The 25919-nt window shown below is 30.1% G+C and overlaps 1 protein-coding gene and 2 long non-coding RNA genes across 12 annotated transcripts in view; 2 read left to right on the forward strand and 1 right to left on the reverse strand.

Annotated features, from left to right (window-relative positions):
• Positions 1–25919, reverse strand: part of LOC127718574 (serine/threonine-protein phosphatase 6 regulatory ankyrin repeat subunit C-like) — a 184171-nt gene that overhangs the window by 76507 nt on the left and 81745 nt on the right. The window contains exon 4 of one of the 9 annotated variants that reach the window (XM_052224640.1): positions 13238–13511. The exons of the other annotated variants lie outside the window; for them this stretch is intronic. Coding sequence (XP_052080600.1) covers positions 13238–13511 — 274 coding nt within the window. The remainder of the gene's footprint in view (positions 1–13237; positions 13512–25919) is intronic. 9 annotated transcript variants of the gene reach the window in all.
• Positions 1–25919, forward strand: part of LOC127718578 (uncharacterized) — a 61419-nt gene that overhangs the window by 12367 nt on the left and 23133 nt on the right. The gene's annotated exons all lie outside the window — the stretch shown is intronic.
• On the forward strand, positions 14771–24888 carry LOC127718576 (uncharacterized). 2 transcript variants are annotated; one of them, XR_007989913.1, is made up of 7 exons: positions 14771–14935; positions 15842–15920; positions 16781–16858; positions 17555–17609; positions 18335–18402; positions 24103–24208; positions 24593–24888. It is a non-coding gene; the product is annotated as an uncharacterized LOC127718576 (long non-coding RNA). The 2 variants fall into 2 exon arrangements; XR_007989912.1 differs by having other exon boundaries at positions 14771–15920.

Raw genomic sequence — 25919 nt, forward strand, 5'->3', positions numbered from 1 at the left:
TTAAAAAAATTGCACCATGCATTTTTGTCAAATCTTTTGTGTGTGTAATGTATAGTACTAGTCCAAAAATATATACAAAATTCAGAAAGATTGAACCAATGACTCTTACAAATTTAGCCAATACACATCCATACCCTATGGACAAGTCAAGAGATGTTCCGAAAACTGTAAATATCACCTTATTGCACCTGGCCTAATCACTCTTTCCATATCAAAATCAGTTAAAATACAACATCCAAAAGTTTATTTCACCTCTCTTCTTTTATTTCCACCCAAAAAAAAACTAAGAAATGAGTGAGGAAAGGAAAGAAAAAAAATTAAGAAAAAATACACTCTAATTAAAAGGAACTATATTCGTGGACAACGAAAAGCGGGATCATTAATTGTGGTCTTGGGCCAGATGGAATATCAGCCGATCCAAGGAAAATAAGCGCTATCAAGAACACTACAATACCGAAAGACGTAGGTGAAATCTGTAGTTTCCTAGCAATGACAAATTATGTTGGACGTTTCATTCCAAATTATTCAACTATTACTGAACCGCTCCGCAGATTAACAAAGCAGGATTCCAAGTTGGAATGGACATCTGAACAACAGCAATCATTTGACAAGCTAAAGAATGAACTTGTTGCTGACCGTGTGATGTCGTACTTTGACCCTAACAAAGAAACAATGTTGATAGTAGATGCAAGTCCCGTTGGATTAGCTGGATTATTAACACAAAATGGAAAAATAATTGCATATGCAAGCCGATCTTTAACAGATGTTGAAACACGCTATTTGCAAACAGAAAAGGAAGCATTAGCAATTGTATGGGCAATTGAACACTTTCACCTTTATTTGTACGGACAGTCTTTTACATTGGTACAGTACTTGCAACCTTAGGCGTTACTGTTTTAGCGATCAATCAGCGGTCATTGATCAGTCACCGATCAGTCAAGTTCGCGTCAAACTCACGTCACCAATCCGTCAGACTTATAGTAAAAGTATTTGACTGATCGGACGGATCGGACGGATAGGACCGATCGACCTTTCTGACGGATTGAACTCTACTACGTCACATGATAAACTAATACAAATTAAGAAATCTAAGTTTCGTTTCATTTAATTAAAATGGCGACATGGAAAATACGAAACATTCAAGTACAAATGATCAACATCTTTTTTTATTAATTATTTAGCACAGTTTTAAGAATTTAATAAGAAAAGAAATATGCATATAAAACTAAATTTAAATATTACTATTAAAGAATGGCCATTTTCGTTTTAATTTAGGTAATATTTTTTCAAACCCGGACATTTCTAAAACGGTGTTTATCGCGATTTTCAGTGATTTTATTATTTTCCGAAAATGCTCTTGAAAATAAAATGAAATGATCATTTACTGCAAATTTCGATGTATTATTTTTAAATATTTTTAAGTATTTTATCCTTATAATCTTAAAATTCTTTAAACAAACTTATCCCGAGGCAATTAAAATAACAAATCACAAATAGGAAATAAAAATGCTGCAAATTCTCTTAAAAATAAAAAAAATATTGGTAATTTTAAACAACGAGAACAACATTATAGTATATTTTTTCTGATAGTCTTTAAAATTAATAAAAAATAATCAATCCTAAGCTATAAAAAGTACAAAAATCCAATGATGGTCAATTATTTCCATTCAAATAAAGGAATTATTGCATTCTATTTCAACAAAAACAAAAGTATATTTATCCTTCTTTATTCACATTTTATTAAAAATTACTTATCTAAAGGCATTTATAATGACTGATAGGAATTGCATTGCACTATTTCTGATATAAAAGAAGAAATATTTGTATTTTTATGCAATGCGAATATTAAATTTAGTATCTGATCTCTTAAATTCAACATATTTTATGAAATGCAACCAATTCTGATGTACAAAAAGTACTGAAATCAAATGGTGATTCATTATTTCTATCAAAATGAAGATATTATTGCATTCATTTTCAACTCCAACAAAAGTTTAAGCCTTATTCTACTTACAATATTAAAATTCTTATAAAAAAAATAATCTTGAAGCCTTTGAAATAACTGGTTACAAATAACATTGCATTATTTTTTAACAAAACAAGAGAAATTGGTAATTTTAAATAATGCGAACAACATTTATAATGACTGAAAGCAATTGACGTTGCATTATTTCTGATATAAAAGAAGAAGTATTTGTATTTTTAAGCAATGCGAACATTACATTTAGAATCTGTTCCCTTAAATTCAACATATTTTATGAAATACAACAAATCCTGAACCATAAAAAGTACAAAAAGCCATTAGCGTTCAATAATTTCCATTAAAAAAGAGAAATTATTGAATTCTTATTTAAAAAAACAAAAGTTTATGTATATTTATCCTTAAATTATTCATATCTTATATAAAAGTACTTATTTGAATGCATTACTTATGACTGATTGCAATTGAAGTTGAATTATTTCTGATATTAAAGAAGAAATATTTGCATTTTTAAGCAATGCGAACACAAATTTAGTATCTTTTCCTTGAAATTCAGCATATTTTATGAAGAAAACCAATCCTGATGTACAAAAAGAACCAAAATCAAATGACGGTTCATAATTTCTATCAAAATAAAGAAATTATTGCATTCTTATCTAACAAAAACAAAAGTTTATGGATATTTATCCTTCAATGATTCACATTTTATACAAAAATACTTATTTAAAGGCATTTATAATGACTGATTGCAATTGAAGTTGCATTATTTCTGATATAAAAGAAGAAATATTTGCATATTTAAGCAATGTGAACAAAAATTTAGTATCTTTTCCCTGAAATTCAGCATATTTTATGAAAAACAACCAATCCTGATGTACAAAATGTACCGAAATCAAATGACGGTTCATAATTTCTATTTATATAAAGAAGTTATTGCATTCGTATTCAAAACAAAACAAAAGTTTAAGTATTATTCACCTTACATTATCAAAATTCGTACAAAAAAAATCTTATTAGAGGACCTTGAAATAACAAGTTACAAAAAACATTGCATTATTTTTTATCAAAAGAAGAAAAATTGGTAATTTTAATCAATGCGAACAACATTTTAGTATATTTTCTCAGATATTATTTTGATTTTCTACAAAACAACCAATCCTAAACCATAAAAAGTACAAAAAGCCATAGGCAGTCAATAATTTAAAATGAAATAGAGGAATTTTGAATATTTATCAAACAAAAACAAAAGTTTATGTATATTTATCAGTAAATTATTTATATCTTATACAAGAGTACTTATCTGGATGCATTAATTATGACTGATTGAAATTGACGTTGAATTATTTCTGATACAAAAGAAGACATATTTACATTTTCAAGCAACATGAACAAAAATTTAGTATCTTTTCCCTGAAATTCAGCATATTTTATAAAAAAAAAACAATCCTGATGTACAAAAAGAACCAAAATCAAATGACGGTTCATAATTTCTATCAAAATAAAGAAATTATTGCATTCTTATCTAACAAAAACTAAAGTTTATGCATATTTATCCTTCAATGATTCACATTTTTTTTTATACAAAATTACTTATCTAAAGGCATTTATAATGACTTATTGCAATTGAAGTTGCATTATTTCTGATATAAAAGAAGAAATATTTGCATATTTATAAACAATGCGAACAAAAATTTAGTATCTTTTCGCTGATATTCAGCATATTTTATGAAAAACAACCAATCCTGATGTACAATATGTACCATAATCAAATGACGGTTCATAATTTCTATCAATATAAAGAAATTATTGCATTCGTATTCAACACAAAACAAAAGTTTAAGTATTATTCTCCTTACATTATCAAAATTCGTACAAAAAAAATCATATTGGAGGACTTTGAAATTACATGTTACAAATAACATTGCATTATTTTTTATCAAAAGAAGAAAAATTGGTAATTTTAATCAATGAGAACATCATTTTAGTATATTTTCTCAGATATTATTTTGATTTTATAAAAAACAACCAATCCTGAACCATAAAAAGTACAAAAAGCCATAGGCGTTCAATAATTTCCATTAAAAAAAAAAAAATTATTGAATTCTTATTTAAAAAAACAAAAGTTTATGTATATTTATCCTTAAATTATTCATATCTTATATAGAAGTACTTATTTGAATGCATTACTTATGACTGATTGCAATTGATGTTGAATTATTTCTGATATTAAAGAAGAAATATCTGCATTTTTAAGCAATGCGAACACATATTTAGTATCTTTTCCTTGAAATTCAGCATATTTTATGAAAATAAACCAATCCTGATGTACAAAAAGAACCAAAATCAAATGACGGTTCATAATTTCTATCAAAATAAAGAAATTATTGCATTCTTATCTAACAAAAACAAAAGTTTGTGGATATTTATCCTTCAATGATTCACATTTTATACAAAATTACTTATTTAAATGCATTTATAATGACTGATTGCAATTGAAGTTGCATTATTTCTGATATAAAAGAAGAAATATTTGCATATTTAAGCAATGCGAACAAAAATTTAGTATCTTTTCCCTGAAATTCAGCATATTTTATGAAAAACAACCAATCCTGATGTACAAAATGTACCGAAATCAAATGACGGTTCATAATTTCTATTTATATAAAGAAATTATTGCATTCGTATTCAACACAAAACAAAAGTTTAAGTATTATTCTCCTTACATTATCAAAATTCGTACAAAAAAAATCTTATTGGAGGACTTTGAAATAACAAGTTACAAATAACATTGCATTATTTTTTATCAAAAGAAGAAAAATTGGTAATTTTAATCAATGCGAACAACATTTTAGTATATTTTCTCAGATATTATTTTGATTTTATACAAAACAACCAATCCTAAACCATAAAAAGTACAAAAAGCCATAGGCAGTCAATAATTTAAAATGAAATAGAGGAATTTTGAATATTTATCAAACAAAAACAAAAGTTTATGTATATTTATCAGTAAATTATTTATATCTTATACAAAAGTACTTATCTGAATGCATTAATTATGACTGATTGCAATTGATGTTGAATTATTTCTGATACAAAAGAAGACATATTTACATTTTCAAGCAACATGAACAAAAATTTAGTATCTTTTCCCTGAAATTCAGCATATTTTATGAAAAAAAACCAATCCTGATGTACAAAAAGAACCAAAATCAAATGACGGTTCATAATTTCTATCAAAATAAAGAAATTATTGCATTCTTATCTAACAAAAACAAATGTTTATGCATATTTATCCTTCAATGATTCACATTTTTTTTTATACAAAATTACTTATCTAAAGGCATTTATAATGACTGATTGCAATTGAAGTTGCATTATTTCTGATATAAAAGAAGAAATATTTGCATATTTAAGCAATGCGAACAAAAATTTAGTATCTTTTCGCTGATATTCAGCATATTTTATGAAAAACAACCAATCCTGATGTACAAAATGTACCAAAATCAAATGACGGTTCATAACTTCTATCAATATAAAGAAATTATTGCATTCGTATTCAACACAAAACAAAAGTTTAAGTATTATTCTCCTTACATTATCAAAATTCGTACAAAAAAAATCTTATTGGAGGACTTTAAAATGACATGTTACAAATAACATTGCATTATTTTTTATCAAAAGAAGAAAAATTGGTAATTTTAATCAATGAGAACAACATTTTAGTATATTTTCTCAGATATTATTTTGATTTTATAAAAAACAACCAATCCTGAACCATAAAAAGTACAAAAAGCCATAGGTCAATAATTTCCATTAAAATAGAGAATTTATGGAATTCTTATTTAACAAAAACAAAAGTTTATGTATATTTATATTTAAATTATTCATATCTTATACAAAAGTACTTTTCTGAATGCATTAACTATGACTGATTGCAATTGAAGTTGCATTATTTCTGATATAAAAGAAGAAATATTTGCATATTTAAGAAACGCGAACAAAAATTTAGTATCTTTTCCCTGAAATTCAGAATATTTTATAAAAACAACCAATCTTGATGTACAAAATGTACTGTAATCAAATGACGGTTCATAATTTCTATAAAAATAAAGAAATTACTTAATTTGTATTCAACACAAAACAAAAGTTTGAGTAAAATTCTCCCTACATATCAAAATTCTGACAAAAAAAAATCTGATTGGAGAACTTTGAAATAACTAGTTACAAATAACATTGCATTATTTTTTATCAAAAGAGATAAATTGGTAATTTTAAACAATGCGAACAACATTTTAGTATATTTTCTCAGATATTATTTTGATTTTATAAAAAAAGTACCAATCCTGAACCATAAAAAGTACAAAAAGCCATAGGCGTTCCAATAATTTCCATTAAAAAAGAGAAATTATTGAATTCTTATTTAATAAAAACAATAGTGTATGTATATTTATCCTTAAGGTGGTACCCAACACCTTCACTAAAATTAATTTGGCTCGTTTAATTTTCATAAAATTTTGACAAAGTATTTACTTTGACCCTTTGACAAAAATATAAAAATTTCAAAAAATTTGAACCAACCAATTTATCAGAAAAATTAGACTGGTTATATAGCAGTTTGACAAACACTAACTTTGATCATTGAGAAGCTTAATATTCCCTTAACAACACAACGTAATTAAAACGTTTAGCTGATTTTTCTCCCTTTTACTTGAGTTATCTCCCTGTAGTGTTAGGTACCACCTTAAATTATTCATATCTTATACCAATTTAAGTAATTATCTGAATGCATTAAACTATGACTGATTGCAATTGAAGTTGGATTATTTCTGATATAAAAGAAGAAATATTTGCATATTTAAGCAACGCGAACAAAAATTTAGTATCTTTTTCCTGAAATTCAGCATATTTTATGAAAATCGACCAATCCTGATGTACAAAAAGTACAAAATAATGAAATGATTGCATCTTTAATCAACACAAATTAAAGTTTAAGTATAAAATTCTATCAAAGAAACTTTTCTTGAGGCCTTTTAAATAACTAATCAGAAATAACATTGCATTATATGTTATAAGAAGAAGAAATATTGGTTATCTAGAACAAAAATTAAAACAACACTCTAAATTAATTAATCCAAACAAAGCTGTATGTATCTTTACTGTTATACTATTTTTATTTTCATCATCTAACGACAACAAATAGAGTATTTATTTTAAATGATAACATTTTATCGCTTTTTAGTGGTACATAATTAACGAGTAAAGGTGTCTTCGTAGAGGTCCGCGTTTATCGACTGTAAATACTGTGGATTTCCTTTTACATAAGAATTTTAATTATATACGTATCCGTCCGATCCGTGCATACAATTAATTTACTGATCGATCGCTGACCGTTGTCACGGTAACTCTCACATAGCCTATTTGACGTATCTGACGGATTCTATGGGTCATCGATCACCGATCAGTCATCGATCAGTCAAACATCCGTCACCGATCATTCACCGATCAGTCAAGTTCACGTCAAACAGTAACGCCTAAGGTTGCAAGTACTGTATCCGATCACCAACCGCTTGAAACTATTTTCAATAGTCCCAAGGCAAAAACACCAGCACCCATTGAACGATGGAGATTAAGATTACAGGGGTACAATTTCAAAGTACAGTACAAACCAGGAAAGGTGAACGTGGCCGATTATTTATCAAGACATCCGACCCCGTCAACATCTATTGCATGTAAACATTCACAAGTAGCTGAAGAATATGTCCGATACTTAACTGACAACGCTGTGCCGAAGGCAATGACCCTTGATGAAATAGCTGATAGTACACAAAAGGACAGTGACCTAAAAACCGTAATTACTGCATTAAAATCAAACAGGTGGGACAAGCATGAAAGCATTACGCTAGATACATTCTCAAGATTACGATATGAATTAACAGTAGTTCCCGTTAATGATAGTGAGATCATTCTTCATGATAATAGAATCGTTATTCCAAAAGATTTACAGATGCGTGTAATCGACCTTGCACACGAAGGGCACCAGGGCATAGTACGTACAAAACAGTTGTTACTTAAAAAGGTATACTTCCCTGGAATAGACAAACTTGTAAATCATGTATACCATGTTTAGCGTCAACTCCGAAAAATGTTTTTGAACCATTACAAATGTCCGAGATACCGAATGATATATGGGAGAATCTCAGCATAGACTTTTGTGGACCATTTCCCAATCGATATTACGTAATGGTAGTCTGGTAGTAATAGATGAATACTCAAGGTATCCTGTTATAGAAACCCTAACAAGTCTAACTGCAAAATCCGTCATACCACTACTTGATAAAACTTTCTCAATTTTTGGAATACCAAAGGAACTGAAAACAGACAACGGACCTCAGTTTAATTCACAAGAATTCCGAAATTTCGCAGATAACATGGGTTTTAAGCATCGCAAAATCACTCCGTTATGGCCCCGCGCTAACGCTGAAAATGAACAATTTATGAGAACAATATGGAAAGCAATTCGTGCAGCTCAAACAGAACATCGTAGCTGGAAGCAATAAATACATACATTTCTTCGTAACTATTGAGCAACACCACACGCAACAACTAACGTGTCACCGGCAGAACTTTTATTTGGAAGGGAAATTAATACTAAAATGCAGAACATTTCAATACATGATCAAGCCAAGAGTGAAGTACGAAAAGAAGATCACAGAAACAAAAGTAAAATGAAGTCATATTTCGAGAAAAAACATTCAGTTAAAGTTCCTGATTTTAAAGTAGGAGATACCGTCCTAGTTAAACAAGAAAAGAAAGATAAACTGTCTACCCCGTACAATCCTCAACCATTAACAATTAAGAATAAAAAGGGTAGTATGATTACGGCAACGAACGAACAACATAAATATATAACTCGCCATTCGTCACACTTCAAAAAGATTGGGAAATCTAAAATAATGACTGATGAGGAAATAGAAGAAATTATTGATGATGACATTATACCAAACACACCATTGAGAAGATCATCTCGAGAAAAACATACACTAATGACTGATGAGGAAATAGAAGAAATTATTGATGATGACATTATACCAAACACACCATTGAGAAGATCATCTCGAGAAAAACATACACCGAAACATCTCGATGATTATGTGCGTTAAAGAGCTGTGTTACAGGCATCATAATACTGTGCTCTTTCTGATGTATCAATAGACCACTTTCGAGTTCATCCTTCACCGGAAAAAACTCGTCAATTATGCGCGCCTTTATGACGTCATTTACCAGATAGAGGGGATTCCTCTGTATCCCTGCACTATTAACGTTCATCAAGCGTCTTAGTGATCATCATTGTGCAGGATAAACTAGAAATAATGTTTGTTTTGTAAGTACTTAATCACAATTCCCTAATGACAGTAGTGCTGATTGTCAATTATGAGAATTTAATTTGCCGAATAATTCGTGCAAAATAGCATTATAGTTTTCCAACCACTTGCTCAACATTGGTAGTGACGATGCCCCTAAACGCACGAATGATGTTCACTAAAGCCAGAGTTTTTGACGGAAATGCATCGAACTCGAAAGTTGTCTATTAGGTTTGATGTTGATCTATATGTTTGTGAATCTATAATACAAATCAATTTGTGGAATTTACTATTCACACTCGTCATGATAGCCTTATCAGATTGATCAGATGATCCACTAATTATATTGACATTATCGTACGCGTACCGAATAATTTACATTTATCACATACTATAAAGTCTAATTTTCTATTGATATCATTTTACGCATTCTATCACTTATTTGTTTACACAGACAGTTAAAGATTGTATGACTACACAGACAGTAATATAATTAATCAAAGTAGAACTTTAATCTGAGAAAGTAAGAGATGTAGTATTGTAACTTTCATTCATTCATAAATATTTATATAGTTCAAGAGTTCACGCACGTGTTGTGTTGATAGACATAGCAGATAAGGGCACGTCGTATTGCAATATGTATTTGTGTTGATTAGTTAGCTCAAGCATTATATTAAAGTATGTTAACCAGTACACATGGCTTGTCTCTAGTTAATATATATAGGCTACCAACGTTACAATATATATACAGTATAGACCAAAACATGTACTAATTTTATTATTTATTTACTTTTTCAAAAAAATATATAAAAGAATATAAAAAAAATATCTTTTGAAGGCCAATTAAATGTTTAAATCTAAACCTAAAATACATACATGTATATTTGACGGAAAATTAATGGCCCGAGAACACAGTTATTTCGTAGTGCATTTCTTATAGACAATAAATTCAAATTAAAAAAATCGCACCTGCTCTATCTCAAAAAGATTTTTACAGTGTAGTGTACTACTATTGATACAAATAATATCAAAATTATAGAAACTTCTACCAGCTCTAACTCAAAATATTGACAATTCTGTGTTAAGGGGGGCTAAAATTCAGTTTGACAGCTTCAGACATTCTAATTTTTGACCTTTTTTAACTGGACCAAATCACTACTTAACATAAAGATTCAGCACCCAAATTTTTTTAACATGTAATTTCATCCCCTTACTTAATATTTCATGCATAAAATATCAAGAAATAAATTGGTAAAGTGTATCAAAAAAAAATGCAAGTTATACACTGTTCACACTAGGGACTATATTTGTAGACAACGAAAACCAAAGGACGATAACTGTGTCCTTGGACCTAATAGGATAGAAAGACTTGACCAATTTTAATAAAACTTTGCATGACCTAAGCTTAGGCAATTATAAGATAGTAGGTGGCCAAGTTTCATGGCCATAGGATATATATTATAGAAACTAGGGCCATTTTAATATTGAAATTTGGTGGTTTATTTTTGACGTTTAAATCAAATATTTTCAACTGTCAAGATTTTGGCCTAAAAATTTAAATATTGCAAAAACTTGCTTTTTAAATACTCTTGAATTTAATATAATAAGTATTAAAAGCAACGGAACACTCATTTGATTTATCAGATTTATTACAGTTATTCAAAAGTCAAATTTATATGAGCCTGTGCCTGAAAATAGAGATTTTTGAATTAAGGGAAGCCTTACATAAACATGCATTTTTTTCAACCAATTTGAAGTTTGTGAAGTTTTTTAACCATACATTATTCTTCCATATATATTAAATGTACTTTAAATGTAAAGAAAAGTTACAAAAAGCATACCACATGAGTATAAAATGGTCTTAGGCCATGTAAGACTGAGAATTATTTAGAGTCGATTTAGGCCGTAGCCCATATTTACATATAAAAATGCACACAGAGGCTATAAGAAATTGAAATTTGTTACTTTTTGCTCATTTCTATGCTAAGATGTCATGATACAAGAAGTCTAATTGCAAAAGGACTCTTGAATTCAACTTTTTTTTGCAGACAGTATGGTCTGATGACCAGTTTTTCACTTTTCAATGGAAAACTTGCATGTAGTTTTAGTCTCATTTGGCATATATTTGAACCACTTATTATCCTAAAGAAGAAAATTATGGTAGCATATGAAATGAATAGGGTGTACTGATCATTGTAAAGTGTTTTTTTTACAGATTTAGTGAAATATTTGTGATGGACTACAGATTTTATGTACAAAGCTCTTCACATTTCACATACATCAAACAGGCCGTTTAACCAGGGACATAAATACAAATATTCTGCACATTTTTTCTGTGATAATCTACTTTTCTCTAGATTCCGAGTTCACAAATGGTTAATTAAATTTGATTTAAGCATAGAAACACAAATATCAGGAACATAAAAAGCTGTCAGATAGAAAGTCAGCATGGCTCTTAGGCATAAAATGGAAACTGCTTTAAAATGCTTATTTTAGCCGTATAATGCCAAAATTGGACATTTTAACAGAATTTCTGTCAAACAAAGATGTAAATCCTTTACTTTTATTGAGTTTGACAAATTGAAACCAGCAAACCATTCAGGAAAGTTGCCAAAGTACAGAATCTACATTTATGGAATTCATCTCTTAGGCCTGAGAACACAGTTATTTCGTAGTGCATTTCTTTTAGACAATAAATTCAAATTAAAAAAATCACACCTGCTCTATCTCAAAAAGATTTTTACAGTGAAGTTTACTACTATTGATACAAATAATATCAAAATTATAGAAACTTCTACCAGCTTTAACTCAAAATATTGACAATTCTGTGTTAAGGGGGGCTAAAATTCAGTTTGACAGCTTCAGACATTCTAATTTTTGACCTTTTTTAACTGGACCAAATCACTACTTAACATAAAGATTCAGCACCCAAATTTTTTTAACATGTAATTTCATCCCCTTACTTAATATTTCATGCATAAAATATCAAGAAATAAATTGGGAAAGTGTATCAAAAAAAAATGCAAGTTATACACTGTTCACACTAGGGACTATATTTGTAGACAACGAAAACCAAAGGACGATAACTGTGTCCTTGGACCTAATTGTTTAAATGTGTTTCCATGAAGTTCATAATCCAGGTTTTTTGTTTGCTGGTGCTACGTGAACTTTTACATTTATACTGGGACAGTTTCCCATTTGTACAGTGTAGACATTCTTATTGATACAGAAAAGCCAAATTCCAGAGGAATCAAACCAAGGGCTTGTTGATGTTGACAGTTTGACCGTCATCTTTTAACAGACAAACCGACTTCCGGCGATCTATAATATAGTCTGTGTATGTGTGCCGTGTGCAAATCGAAACTTTTCCTCTGGCCTGGACACAGACATGTGGACATATTCATAAATGGCTATATGGTATGAATACTCCTACAGTCTAACTGCTAATAGCCAAACTAGAATATACTCACATGGTTCAACAACAAGTGAATGTTCGGACCATGAGTTTATTTATACATGCTTTTGGTCATGACTACATGTGTACAGTTCATTTACTCATATGATCTGGAACATATATATATATATATATGTAAACATTTTTTCATGTGTAATGTGCAAGCTCTTCTAACTACATTTATTGTATTTGATATAATTTGACTAATCAGAATTGCCTTTGGCGGCCATGTTCCTCTTCCTATCATAACAAAATGAGGAATTTCCAAAATTATTCCTGCAAAATTTCAATTTGGCCAAGTGGTTTCAAAGATGATGAATGGTCTAATGAAGGACTGATGCAAAGTGATAACAGTCACTCACATGGCCCTTACAGGCCAGGTGACCTAAAAAGTTAATGTTGATGGAGTAGATGTAACCCAAGTCCCCTTCAACAGTTTACCTCTAATATTCCAAGGTACAGTATCTATCTGATAGATCTTTATTTCTTCTATTTCTTTTGTCACAACTGCATGGTTTTCTTGAAGTGATTCATGAGATTTTATCATTTCCGTATGTGACAGCTTCAGACTTTCTAATGAGTCTTTTAGCAACTGGACTTCTTTTCTAGAATGTTTGATGTCCAGTATTATTTCTTCATTGTTTTGATCTAAAGGTTTGGTTTTCATATGATCACACTCCTGCCTCATTTGTTGACCACCTAATCTTCCAATGGCCTGTAACATATAGAATGGTACACAATACATGCAATATAATAGTGGTGCAGTTATTGTATGAGTTATTCCCCTTTTATGATTCTTGATCTCCTAATTAGTTCTAATTCACAAATTTGGCCTTTTTTTGCTAGAAATTTATCAATCTTACCTTTAAAAATCTGATAAAGTCCCAAGTCACTCTACACATTAAATTTAAATGAAGACAAACCCACTATCGATATAACTATATAATTTTATATATATAGCTATGTTATCAAGATATTGGCTTGATCAGAGTTAGCTTGTCACTTTTGTAAACGAAAACCTCAAGCATGATATCTACGCTTTTAAATTTTAATACATGTCCCCAATACTATACCTGTATATGTCCCCAATAGTATACATGTATTATCAGTTCTCATGATACAATACATGTATGACGTTTTTTGTGCAAGGACACACCTACATGAGTTAATACAATATAAAATAAATCAATACTGTTAAAAAGTTTAATTTAAAATTTGACAACAAAACAGACATGTGTTTGTTTTACTAAGCTGATAGTTTAGAGTTGTTTCTTTGTCCTCATTCAACAAGTACAGTATAAACACAGTGTTACAGGCAAAAATAACTTGTGCAGCTGTTTTAAAGAACCCCGCATAAAAAAAGTACCAATCCTGAACCATAAAAAGTACAAAAAGCCATAGGCGTTCCAATAATTTCCATTAAAAAAGAGAAATTATTGAATTCTTATTTAATAAAAACAATAGTGTATGTATATTTATCCTTAAGGTGGTACCCAACACCTTCACTAAAATTAATTTGGCTCGTTTAATTTTCATAAAATTTTGACAAAGTATTTACTTTGACCCTTTGACAAAAATATAAAAATTTCAAAAAATTTGAACCAACCAATTTATCAGAAAAATTAGACTGGTTATATAGCAGTTTGACAAACACTAACTTTGATCATTGAGAAGCTTAATATTCCCTTAACAACACAACGTAATTAAAACGTTTAGCTGATTTTTCTCCCTTTTACTTGAGTTATCTCCCTGTAGTGTTAGGTACCACCTTAAATTATTCATATCTTATACCAATTTAAGTAATTATCTGAATGCATTAAACTATGACTGATTGCAATTGAAGTTGGATTATTTCTGATATAAAAGAAGAAATATTTGCATATTTAAGCAACGCGAACAAAAATTTAGTATCTTTTTTATATTATTTTTTATCAAAAGAGATAAATTGGTAATTTTAAAATGAAATTTGCTATTCCAATGGTCACTAGGTGGCGCCCTAAAAGAACGAAAAATTTATTGCTTCCGGTATTCTCATTCTCATGCTTTTCACAATCTTGCCGGTATTCCATTTCGAAAGGAGCTTTTTACATCAACCATCAGACCAATATTAATATTTGCTGAATGTAATAATTGTTTAAGGTAAGGCCTAACTGTTTTTGTTCAAATCTTATTAATACACGTGAGTTTTCTACTGGTTTTTGCGTTTGGAAAATAGTCCTGTTAAACGATGAGGTCGGAAAGACGGACACTGCCATTTTTATTGCAAAATGTATTAAACAGCATCAAGCTTGCGGGCTACTTCATACCAAATTATACTTATTAATGTATATTAATTATAATTTATCTAAATGTATGGATATAAATCAGTCGGTCGTCGGCGACTAGGTTTCTACGAAAAATACAGGTTTTAGGCAACTCGAGTTACCCCCCTTATACTATAGACTTTTTTGGATATGATATGATAGTGCAGTGCAGCATTGATAATTTTTTTTGAAATAGGAACAAAGTTAAACATGTGAAATAAAAGTAGTGTCTATGTTATTTATATGAACCCTATTGTTGAAAAGATGTCTTTCTCAAAATTGTACAATTATACTCATAAGATAAAGTGGTTACATCAGCTTTTTGTCAACAAGTTTTATATAAAAGTGGAGGGTCATTGAATATTTCAACTAAGGCCTGCTTATTATTTATTTCTTAATTAACTGCTTTGTTATTATAATCCCTATATAATCAAATGTTTGTTATTATAATCCCTATGTAATCAATGGGTCATTATAATAATTGGTACACAATGTACATAGCCAAGAGGCAGGATTACTTTGATCAATGTGTTAATGATAAATGGTCTTTATATTTAATAAGGGTATCACAACTTAAGTAATCTTCTATGAGGTCCTCTTAAAAGTTGATTATCTATCTACTGTGCAACCAAATGGTAATAATTATTTTGATAGTGATTGGTGTCTCTTTTTTAAGTAATTTAATGCAACAATGCTCTAATTTGACATTGAATAGCAGCCTACACTTGTTTCTTTGTTGTAGGAGTTACTTGTATTATATAGTGATTAGTTGATATTTTGATACAGAAGACAACCACCTTCTTATTTTGTTTTCAAATTTGGTAAGTAGGCTTATAAAAGTGATATTTATATTTCAATTACCATAACCTCAAAACCATTAAATTATAAACAAAGTAAAACTCATACAATTATAAGAAGATATGGGATATTAAAGTACATTAAATGAGACAACCAAACAAACAATTTAGGAAGTGGCACAAATACAAATATGCAATGTAAAAACATTAATCTGTCTTAAACTGGTGTTAGGTAGAAACAAATAATCAACAAACAATAAATAATATATTATGACCTCAAAACACAGATCAACTTTACTTTTGGTAGTGTCACTTTTACCAATCTAGAGTTATGCCCCTTTACCAATGAAACCAAATGTGAATTTTTAGTTTCTGTTCCTACATTAGTTTGCCTCAGCCATTATTATGAAACTTATACACAATGTATATTACCACAAAACACATATCAAGTTTAAATTTTGGTGGTGTCACTTTTACCATTCTAGAGTTAAGCCCCATTACAAATCCTAAAATTTCTGAACTTTGTTTCGGTTCTCTAACTAAGGTTTGCCTCAACTACATGTTATGAAACGTACACACAATGCTTATTAGTAAAAAAAAATCAGATCAAGTGCAAATTTAGGTAGCGTCACTTTTACTATTCTTGAGTTATGTCCCTTTATAGCATCATTGGACACATTCTCCATTTATTTGTGTGCAGGTCTGGAAAAAATGCTTGTAGAAGTAAAAGGCATAAGCCAAGGGGAACTAATTCTAACTTTATTAAGAACTATTAATATGACTTATTTTATTTAAAAAGGCATAAAGTAACTATAACTTATTAATGAATTAACAATGGAATGATGATTACATGTAAATTATATATGGTGTTCTTTGATTTTTAGGTATAATTGTTCAGATTTAAATGGTGAACATGTAATTAAAGAGCCAGTCAAGAGGAGTTTAACAGTTTTTTCCTATTGGTATGCAAGTGAATGATAAAATGTTAATAACAAAATATGCTTATTTTCATACAAATAGAAAACTAAATTTCACCAAAATAAATATAACAAAAACAACTCATGTATATGGTCTAGAAATCGTGACCTGGTCACGATACAGAATGCCATGGGGTTAAACCAGTTTGACATAGATATAAGAAGATGTGGTATGAGTGCCAATGAGACAACTCTCCATCCAAGTCACAATTTATAAAAGTAAACCATTGTATGTCAAAGTACAATCTTCAACACAGAGCCTTGGCTCACACCAAACAGCAAGATATAAAGGGCCCCAAAAATGACAAGTGTAAAACCATTCAAACAAAAAAAATCAACGATATAATCTATATAAAAAACATGGCAACATAAAACAGCACCCTTTGCCTATGCAGAACATATATAAAACTAGAACAAGAATAAACACCAAAAATATTATTTGGAAATCACAGAAAAATATGACTGCTAAGGTAATCAGAGCTGTTGGTCGGACCAAAGAATCAAAACAATTCAGAAATAATTTGAAAATACTCAATTTTGTACCAAGAGTGCAGATAACTTAAAAATTATTTAAAAAACAGATTTTTCAAATATAAATAAGATGATTATTATATTACTGTCAATTTAACTTTATACCAATATCACGAATTATAATAAATATTGGATTTCTATGATTTTTAGATTTGCTGATAACAGAGGTCTATCGAAGAAAGATTTTGGTGTTTTCTTCATTTTGGTATGCTTTGTGATAGTATTGATAACTGCAAACAATATAACATGCTTTCTAATAAATTTTTCTAATGGCATGTGCACAAACTTCTCTCTCTTTCACCATACACATTCAATGCATGCATGTAAATAAGCAAAATATGTCTTGCTTCACAGTTTATGCACCTCTTGGTCCTTAGTCACCCTCTGCTTTATGCTAGTTGGCTCTGTAACATGTAAGCATGGTGAACGGTTATTACACATGTTCGTGTGGACCATTAATCAGGCAATCCAAGTGTTATGTAACCTGAGGGTTCCAGCTAGAACTGTAACATTATTTATAATAGGTGATCATGAAACAACATTGCTGTATTTATTAACCAATTAAGAAATACAATTTCAACTTGGTAAGGTGGCTGGATTATGATAAAACAATAGGAGTTCCAACTCCTGCTAGATATCAAACAAACAATTATAACAATGATTTAAAAGACAATAAGGTTATAGAAATAATAACACATTACAGAAAATAATGAACAGTCAATGCCAATATTTAAAAGGGGAGATAATAATTTAATATATGGATTACTTCCCTTTGTTAACTGTCTAATGAGCAATATTTTGATTTTTTTTATTAATCAGATTTAAAAAGAAAACATAATCAACAAAGCAATCACATAAAAGACATTTCATCAAAGCTGAGACTTGTCAATTCAATATGCAAAATGTATAAAAATCTTTGATTTTTTACAGATAGAGGGTGTTTAAATTGAGCCAGACAATTACATTTTGAAGCTCTAGTACAGCTATTTGACAGACATGTAAGTCTTAAACCAAATATTTAAAACTTATTATACAACTGCTTGTTTTTGCTTGATTTGCATGTTGTTTTTTTTTTTAATTTATTGATTTGAAAGACAATAACTTAAGGTTTGTTGTGAAGGAAGAAAAATATGTCAAATATAGACATAAATAGTTTGTGAAAATATTACAAATACTGTTTTATTGCACATTACAGAAATGGCAACAGGTGATAACTTGACCCTGGGTGGTAATTGGCAGACATTTTACAGTTTTGATAATTGTCGTTATGCCATTATGTATAGATACATAACTGGGAATTATTGTGAAATACTGCCAGACGGCACTATTTCAGATACTCTCGCAGATCATGTTCCCTATCTAGGTGAAGCATGCACCTGTTGTGTATGTAGAAGATATTCTAGCATTATTGTTGCTGCAAGTTCATGTGCAAATGATTTAACTGATTCTCTTACTATGGGGATGAGTGGGTCAGATAAATTAGAAAGTGTGAAAGACGTCACAACATCTGAACTAACATGTGACATGACTTTTGGAAATAACCCTGAAAATCTTGTTTGTTCTCGTTCAGATGAAATTGAATTACCCAGGGAAAGTGAGGCTTCTGTTGTTTCACATTCATTTAGTGATGATGAAACACAGATGCCCTCTTTCTCTAGGACAGATATGTACCTGCCTGAGAAGTCATTTCAATCATTTGAATTTGATGACTTTGACAGTCAGTTGCTATTTGAGCCTGAGGGAGCAGATGGTATTAGTTTAAGTGATGCTGAAACACAGTGTCCAACTAATTTAAGCCATGCACATGCATCAGCTGAATTGATTAACCCTACCATCAGTAAAACTGAAATTGAAATACCATCTGAAGTGCAGGAGACATCTATTTTCATAGGTTTAAAAAGGAAACAGAATGAAGAGTCAAGTGATTCTGATACTGGCTCTTCTCATTCTGAAAGACTTCTTAAATGTATGAAATAAAATGTGAGATACTTCCAATTTTTATACGACCGCAAAAAAATCTTGAGGTCGTATATTGGTATGATGTTGGCGTCGTCGTCGTCCGTAGACACATTGGTTTTCGCACTCTAACTTTAGTTTAAGTGAATGGATCTCTATGAAATTTTACAATAAGGTTCAATACCACAAAAGGAAGGTTGAGATTGATTTTGGGGGTTATGGAACCAACAGTTAAGGAATTTGGGGCCAAAAATAAGCATTTTGTATCAAGCTGCGCCCAGCGAACCATTTTATTTTTAAATACTGTTTGAGTTATAGAATAAGTAGGTTGGCTAATATGGATGTTGCTGCTTAAATGTATACTGGTTGAATTACTTTTTCAAAAATATTTAATTTTACTTTTTATATCTTGAGTTTATCAAAAGGATATCTTTATTCTTCATGATCATTTGCCACCCATTATCACTTATTCATATATTATATTATATTGTTGCACTGAAATTAAACAAGTTATTAACTGTTGTATCTCACAGTATGTCAAACTACACAATTTATGCCAAACAAACTTTGTAGAAAGCTTTTTATAAAATGTTTTGCATGTCACAATTATACTATTATATTCTCTACATACATGTACATGACATATCATTTGGAATATACTTTTAAAGTTTTCAGTTGACTGTGTTTATCTATATTTAAAATTTACTAATACTAAAAAAAATATTTTTTAATGGAACGACACCTAGATAGATTTAATGTCGAATTTTGCAATCACGTATCTATATATATATTGCATAACAAAACATCTAAAAAAAAGGAAACAATACTGCTCAGGGTTAAAGTGAAATAACTGTTATTTACGGTGAGAATACCCAAATTTTCATGCTTATTAATTTTAAAAACACTTGCAATTAGAAATGCACGTTCACAACTTCAAAATGATGTGAAAATTGAATAAATATAGAGTAAATCTTTTAATTTTACATTTTTTAGCAACGAGGGTAATAAATATTTGAAAAACCTTGAACTGTCAAAATGTCAAATTCTCCACAGGCCAATACCAAATTAAAACATAAAATTGTGATTGAAGCCTTTAAAAAATTTAGCGGAAGTCAGAAACTTATTCATAGCTTTTTGTGTCAAATATCTGGAAAACCAAAAGATTCTGTCAACAAAAGTAGTCTTTATTCAAGAGTGAAAAGGACATATAATACAGCCAAGCGTCTCCAACATGCGCGAAACTTAACCAGATATCAGCAATTTTTGAATAAAGATTTCTTGTTTCCGAAAAAGGCTGTAAAATGTATAACACATATAAGTGAAATAGAAAAAAAACTGAAGAAAGCAGAAATGAACGTAACTTATCTTTTTGAAAGAAATGATGCACTGAAAAACCAGAATATTGATTTACAAAAAAGGGTAACGAAATTGATTAAAAAAATAAAAAGGCAGGAAATTGGAAATTTGAAAATTAAACTTAAGTTAAAAAAGAAAAATATATGTAAACTGGAGGAAAAGAGCACACAATGCAACACCATCAAGAGAGAATTAGACAATTTAAGGTCCGAGTTAGATTTGGCTACTGATGAAAATAATAATGGTAACGATTCCGTTAAAGATGTTTTAAAATGTCGTAGTAATAAAAAAGGAAGACCATATACTGACAAACTAAGAGAATTATACTATTTCCTCAGTAGCAAAGGTGTTGGTATAAATAATGTAAATTCAGTGATAAGATCAGTTCTGTCACTTGTTGACATTGAGATATCTGACCTGCCAGGTAAATCAACTGTAGGTAATATGTCATCCGAAGTTGGTCTGGTTGCACAGCAGCATTTGAATGAAGTATTGGCATCTCCTGACTATTTTACAATGCAGCGAGATGCCACTACTAAACGAGGGCACCATTATTACACAAGCCAGCTTACAACAGATGAAAAAACCTTTACAGTAGGTGTTGCTGAGGTTATAGATGGGAAAGCCACCACATATGTATCATGTGTCAATGAGACTTTATCTAACATATGTGATCCTAGGACAGTTCTTAATAAAGTGTCAAGTTTTATGACTGATAGAAGTGCAACTGAGCAAAAAGTAAACAACATTTTGAATGAAGCAACAGATAATACAGCCAACTCTTTTAAATGTTCTGTACATCCGTTGTTACAGTTTTCCGATGTTTGTAAGAAAGAACTAGTTGATATTGAAAAAGAGTTCAAAATAAAAGGGTTTGGCAACGAAAGGCCGATTTTCTCTTCCACAGAAAACCTTATTCGATCAATTTCTAAACTTATTTACAAAGATGGCACAGGCGACCCCTTATATGTTCCTACCTATTTAAGAGAAAAGGGCATAATAAACATTCCTATTGTTAGTTTCCGTGGCAATCGCTTTAACACACTTTTCTTCAATGCTGCAGGAACCTTTTTTTTGCAGAGCCATTTGATGAACTATTTTAAAACTTCAAAATGTACATTGAATTTTACAGAAAATTATATTTTTAATGCATTACAAGATGACAATATCTTGGCCATCTGTAGAGCATTAGGAATTATTTGTAAAGTTATTACTCAACCATACTGGAATGAAGCGGTGAATGAGAACAGAAATGCTCTACAGATGGAACCAATTTACCAACTTTTAATACAACTTTTAGAAACAGCTTCCGAAAATCCGTCACTTCTTCTTCAAAATTCTATACAGCTTCTTCCTGGACCAACATTACCACTGGATCCTGTTACTGAACTTTTATTTAAACATTCATCCTCTCTTGATGCAGCTACTGAGTCTTTTTTGAAACGCTTTTGTATTAAATTAAAGGAAAAATCTAAAACTTTATTTAAAGATTTCCTTCCATCTGGAAAATTTTTTCAACCTTCAGATGATTTAATTGAGTCAACGAAAACATGTCCATCCAACAATATTTCAGTGGAGAGAGTATTTGGTCAACTTGACGCTGAACTTAAACGTGCTCCACACTGTACCTTACGCACTGTAGAATCGAAATTATTGTATAAAAACAATAAAACAGCAGAATGGTTGAAGGAAAAAAAAGAGTCTGAAAAAGGTCAAATCATAAACAAAGCAGTACGCAATAATGCAGAATTTATAAACAATTCCAAATTGAAACAGAAAAAACTTCACGAAAATAGAATAAAAATAATTGAAGAAAGACAAAAGGCTAAAACAAAAAGAGAGGAAAAAAGAAGGCTATCAAAATGCAAAATGCTTAAAGATTTGGAAACAATTGGAATTTGGAAAAATAAAAAGATAATCGAAGAAAATATTTGCAAAATTAGAACCAAAAAAGATAAAATTTTGGCTTTGAAGTCACAAATTAATATGGTGAAAGAGCATATCAATCTCGGTCACAATAATAAACATTTGATACAATTTAGTAAGAAAGGAAAACAACATGACACAAAAGATTTAGTTGAGAATTTAGTAAGCCTTATCAAGTTGATGAATGATAATGAAAATGGAAAAAATAAGGAAACAGAAGATCTCATAAATACCATACGAAATCAGCCATCTGGAATCATTGGAAAATATGTTTCACATACTTGGAGCGACCAAACATGGAGGGGCAAAGTTCTTTCTTTCAACGATAGGGAATTTGAGGTTATCAATCATCTATTTTAAAATTTTGACAGTTCACTGTAATTTTAATTTCACAATTTTTTTTGATCCAGTACACATGGGGTATATAAGTGTTTTCCTTAATCTCACAATGTTTCTGAAATGGTATTCACTGTACTATTTCCATATATACCAACTTGGTAATCATTTTTCCTTTAATTTTGCATGTAGAACCTGCATGAAATCTTAAATAGAATAACTACCCACTTTGTTTTCTTGTGAAATACCCCTAGATTTTTTGTTTGCCCTCAGTTCCTCAGTTATAGTCGAATAATAATTAATGATTTTGTTTATATAGGGATTATAAACAAAATTAATGCATATTAATTACGTGCCAGTCTTCCTAAGAATTTGGCAGTGGTGAAAACATGAAAAACATGATACCACCCAAGTTTACAAGTTTTTCAATTTAATTTCAAAATATATAATGATGCACGAATATAACATGCATTTCTATTTCCTGTTCTGGTACATGTAATTCAAGTTATAATTTGGTTGAAATGCACTTGAAATTAACATTTAAGGGGAACCAACTCTGTAATTTGCTATTAGTTCTAACTGAGAATGAAGATGATATTCAAAATAGTATGGTGAGACCGTCAGCTTTTTTTCAACACAAATTCTTTTAAATTGCCCGATTCTTACAGAGACTGATTCTTACCAAGACTGGCACTTAATATTCAATTAGTTACTTTGTATATTTACAGGTCTATCCTTATTTTCTAATTTTTACTCTCTTTTAATTATCTCTTTATTTTCTTCTGAAAATATCAATATCAGTGACACAGTTTTTATGATTTGGTGCTTGTAATGTATTGATGAGAATAAGACATGCATATGCTTAATGCTTTTATAATCTGCTTTAATTGCTAGTTGCATTCATGCTTTTATAACATTTTTATGTAAGCCTTGCAAGCATAAAAGTTATTTTCAATTTTACTATAATTTATCTGCTAAGCTTAACTTTCTTTCAATATAGTCAATGGACAAGACACGCTTCAGCTAGTTGCACATGCTTTTTTAAATTTATTTAGCAAAATGTAGATGAAAGCACATTTTTTTATTCCAATGAATAGCATAATTATACCATTGTTTTATTTCAGATTAGCTACTGGGACAGTATTGTACCAGAAAACACAGGAGAAGTATACTGTTTGCAACTGTCAGAAATATTGGAAGATATAGATGATGGAACATTTAGTTTTGATGGTAAGGTTACTTAATTCTAATCACTTCTGTAAGTCAATGTTGATTTTAAGAGAAAATTTCATTTGTTTAATTAAAAGTTATTCAAAATCAAAAGCAGTATTTACATTCCTCAGATTTGAACACAGGCACTTGTCTCAGAATTTTTTCCCCCTATATACCTTAATATTAAGGTATATAGTAAAAAATAAATTTGAGACAAGTGCCTGTGGATTGGAATCAATGATTCATTCAGCTTGGACCAATGCATGATTGCATTTGTATATATTCCTCCCAGGATACATGAACAAAAAATGAACATATGAAAATGTTTGACATTTTGATCTCTTCCTTTTTGAATAGATTTGTAAGATGAAAATAAACTAAATGTGATTTTATTTATTTCAGATAATAAACAGTCTTAAAATTTAAAGCTTTGATTATTTTGAAACAGACTATAACAGTGTTTGGTAAGTAATGCAGTTAGAGTTACCTCTCTTTACTTACAAAATTTGTATAAATTAGCTGGAGTTACTTCCCATTACATGACAAAGTTGATCAACGGTTTTATTTTTGAGTCACTTTTAATCACCAAATAGTATACACCAATGAAAATCAGTGTTACATTTGAGAAATATAAGCACTTAGCCATTTATATACCTGGTTTTAATAATCATTTGGGTAACTTTAAATTTTAACTGGAATACCTAGTTTATATAGATCCTAAAACACGGAAGTGTACAATTGACATAGTTTTCCTAATGTCATTTCTCTAAAACGGTTCAAGATAAAATAGAAATTGAAACCGATTTTTATAGCTAATGAATTGGTCTACAATTTTAAATAAATAATATTTGACGGAATGCAGTTTTACTAAAAAAAAAGTTGACCGGAAGCCTTGAAAGATCTTGATTGTTTCAATTTGGTTTTGCAACTTTACAATTTCGACTCGTATATAAAATAAGACCGCTGTCCCAAACTTCATTAAATGTGTTTATAAGGGCTCTTCATGACTTCATAATCAAGATACCTCAGATTATAGGCGTAGTAAACTGTCTTCTATGTTAGTCTACATCTGAGGAGATGCGCAAACTCCGACCTGTGAGGCTGGTGTCCATTACCGGTATCTGCTCCTGACTAGGAGAATACCCTAAGGCCTCTGAACTTCGGGAATAAATTAAACTCATCACAAATACCAGCAGTGGCAGATCCAGGGGGTCCGGGGTTGCCATCAATACTTTTGAATGGGGACATATGGTTGGACCTCCCCCCACACACACACTTTTATCTGGGGTTGGAAAAAATTTCGCACTCGAGTTTTTACATATATATATAGCTTTTTTCAGTAATTTAAAAATTTAATTCTTTTAAAATATGTGCATTTAGATTTAAATTCTAATTTGATCATGTTTTCTTTACAAGGACTGTATAGTTTTATTCCTTTAGTGTGCATCTAATTTGCAATGTTTATCAAGTTATAAAATTGAGAATGGAAATGGGGAATGTGTCAAAGAGACAACAACCCGACCGCATAGAGCAGACAACAGACGAAGGCCACCAATTGGGTCTTCAATGCAGCGATAAACTCCCGCACCCGGAGGCGTCCTTCAGCTGGCCCCTAAACAAATATGTATACTAGTTCAGTGATGATGAACGTCATACTAAACTCCAAATTATACACAAGAAACTTAAATTAAAAATGATACAAGACTAACAAAGGCCAGAGGCTCCTGAC

This window comes from Mytilus californianus, unplaced genomic scaffold, assembly GCF_021869535.1.
Source record: "Mytilus californianus isolate M0D057914Y unplaced genomic scaffold, xbMytCali1.0.p SCAF_10, whole genome shotgun sequence".
NCBI classification, from domain to species: Eukaryota; Metazoa; Mollusca; class Bivalvia; order Mytilida; family Mytilidae; genus Mytilus; species Mytilus californianus.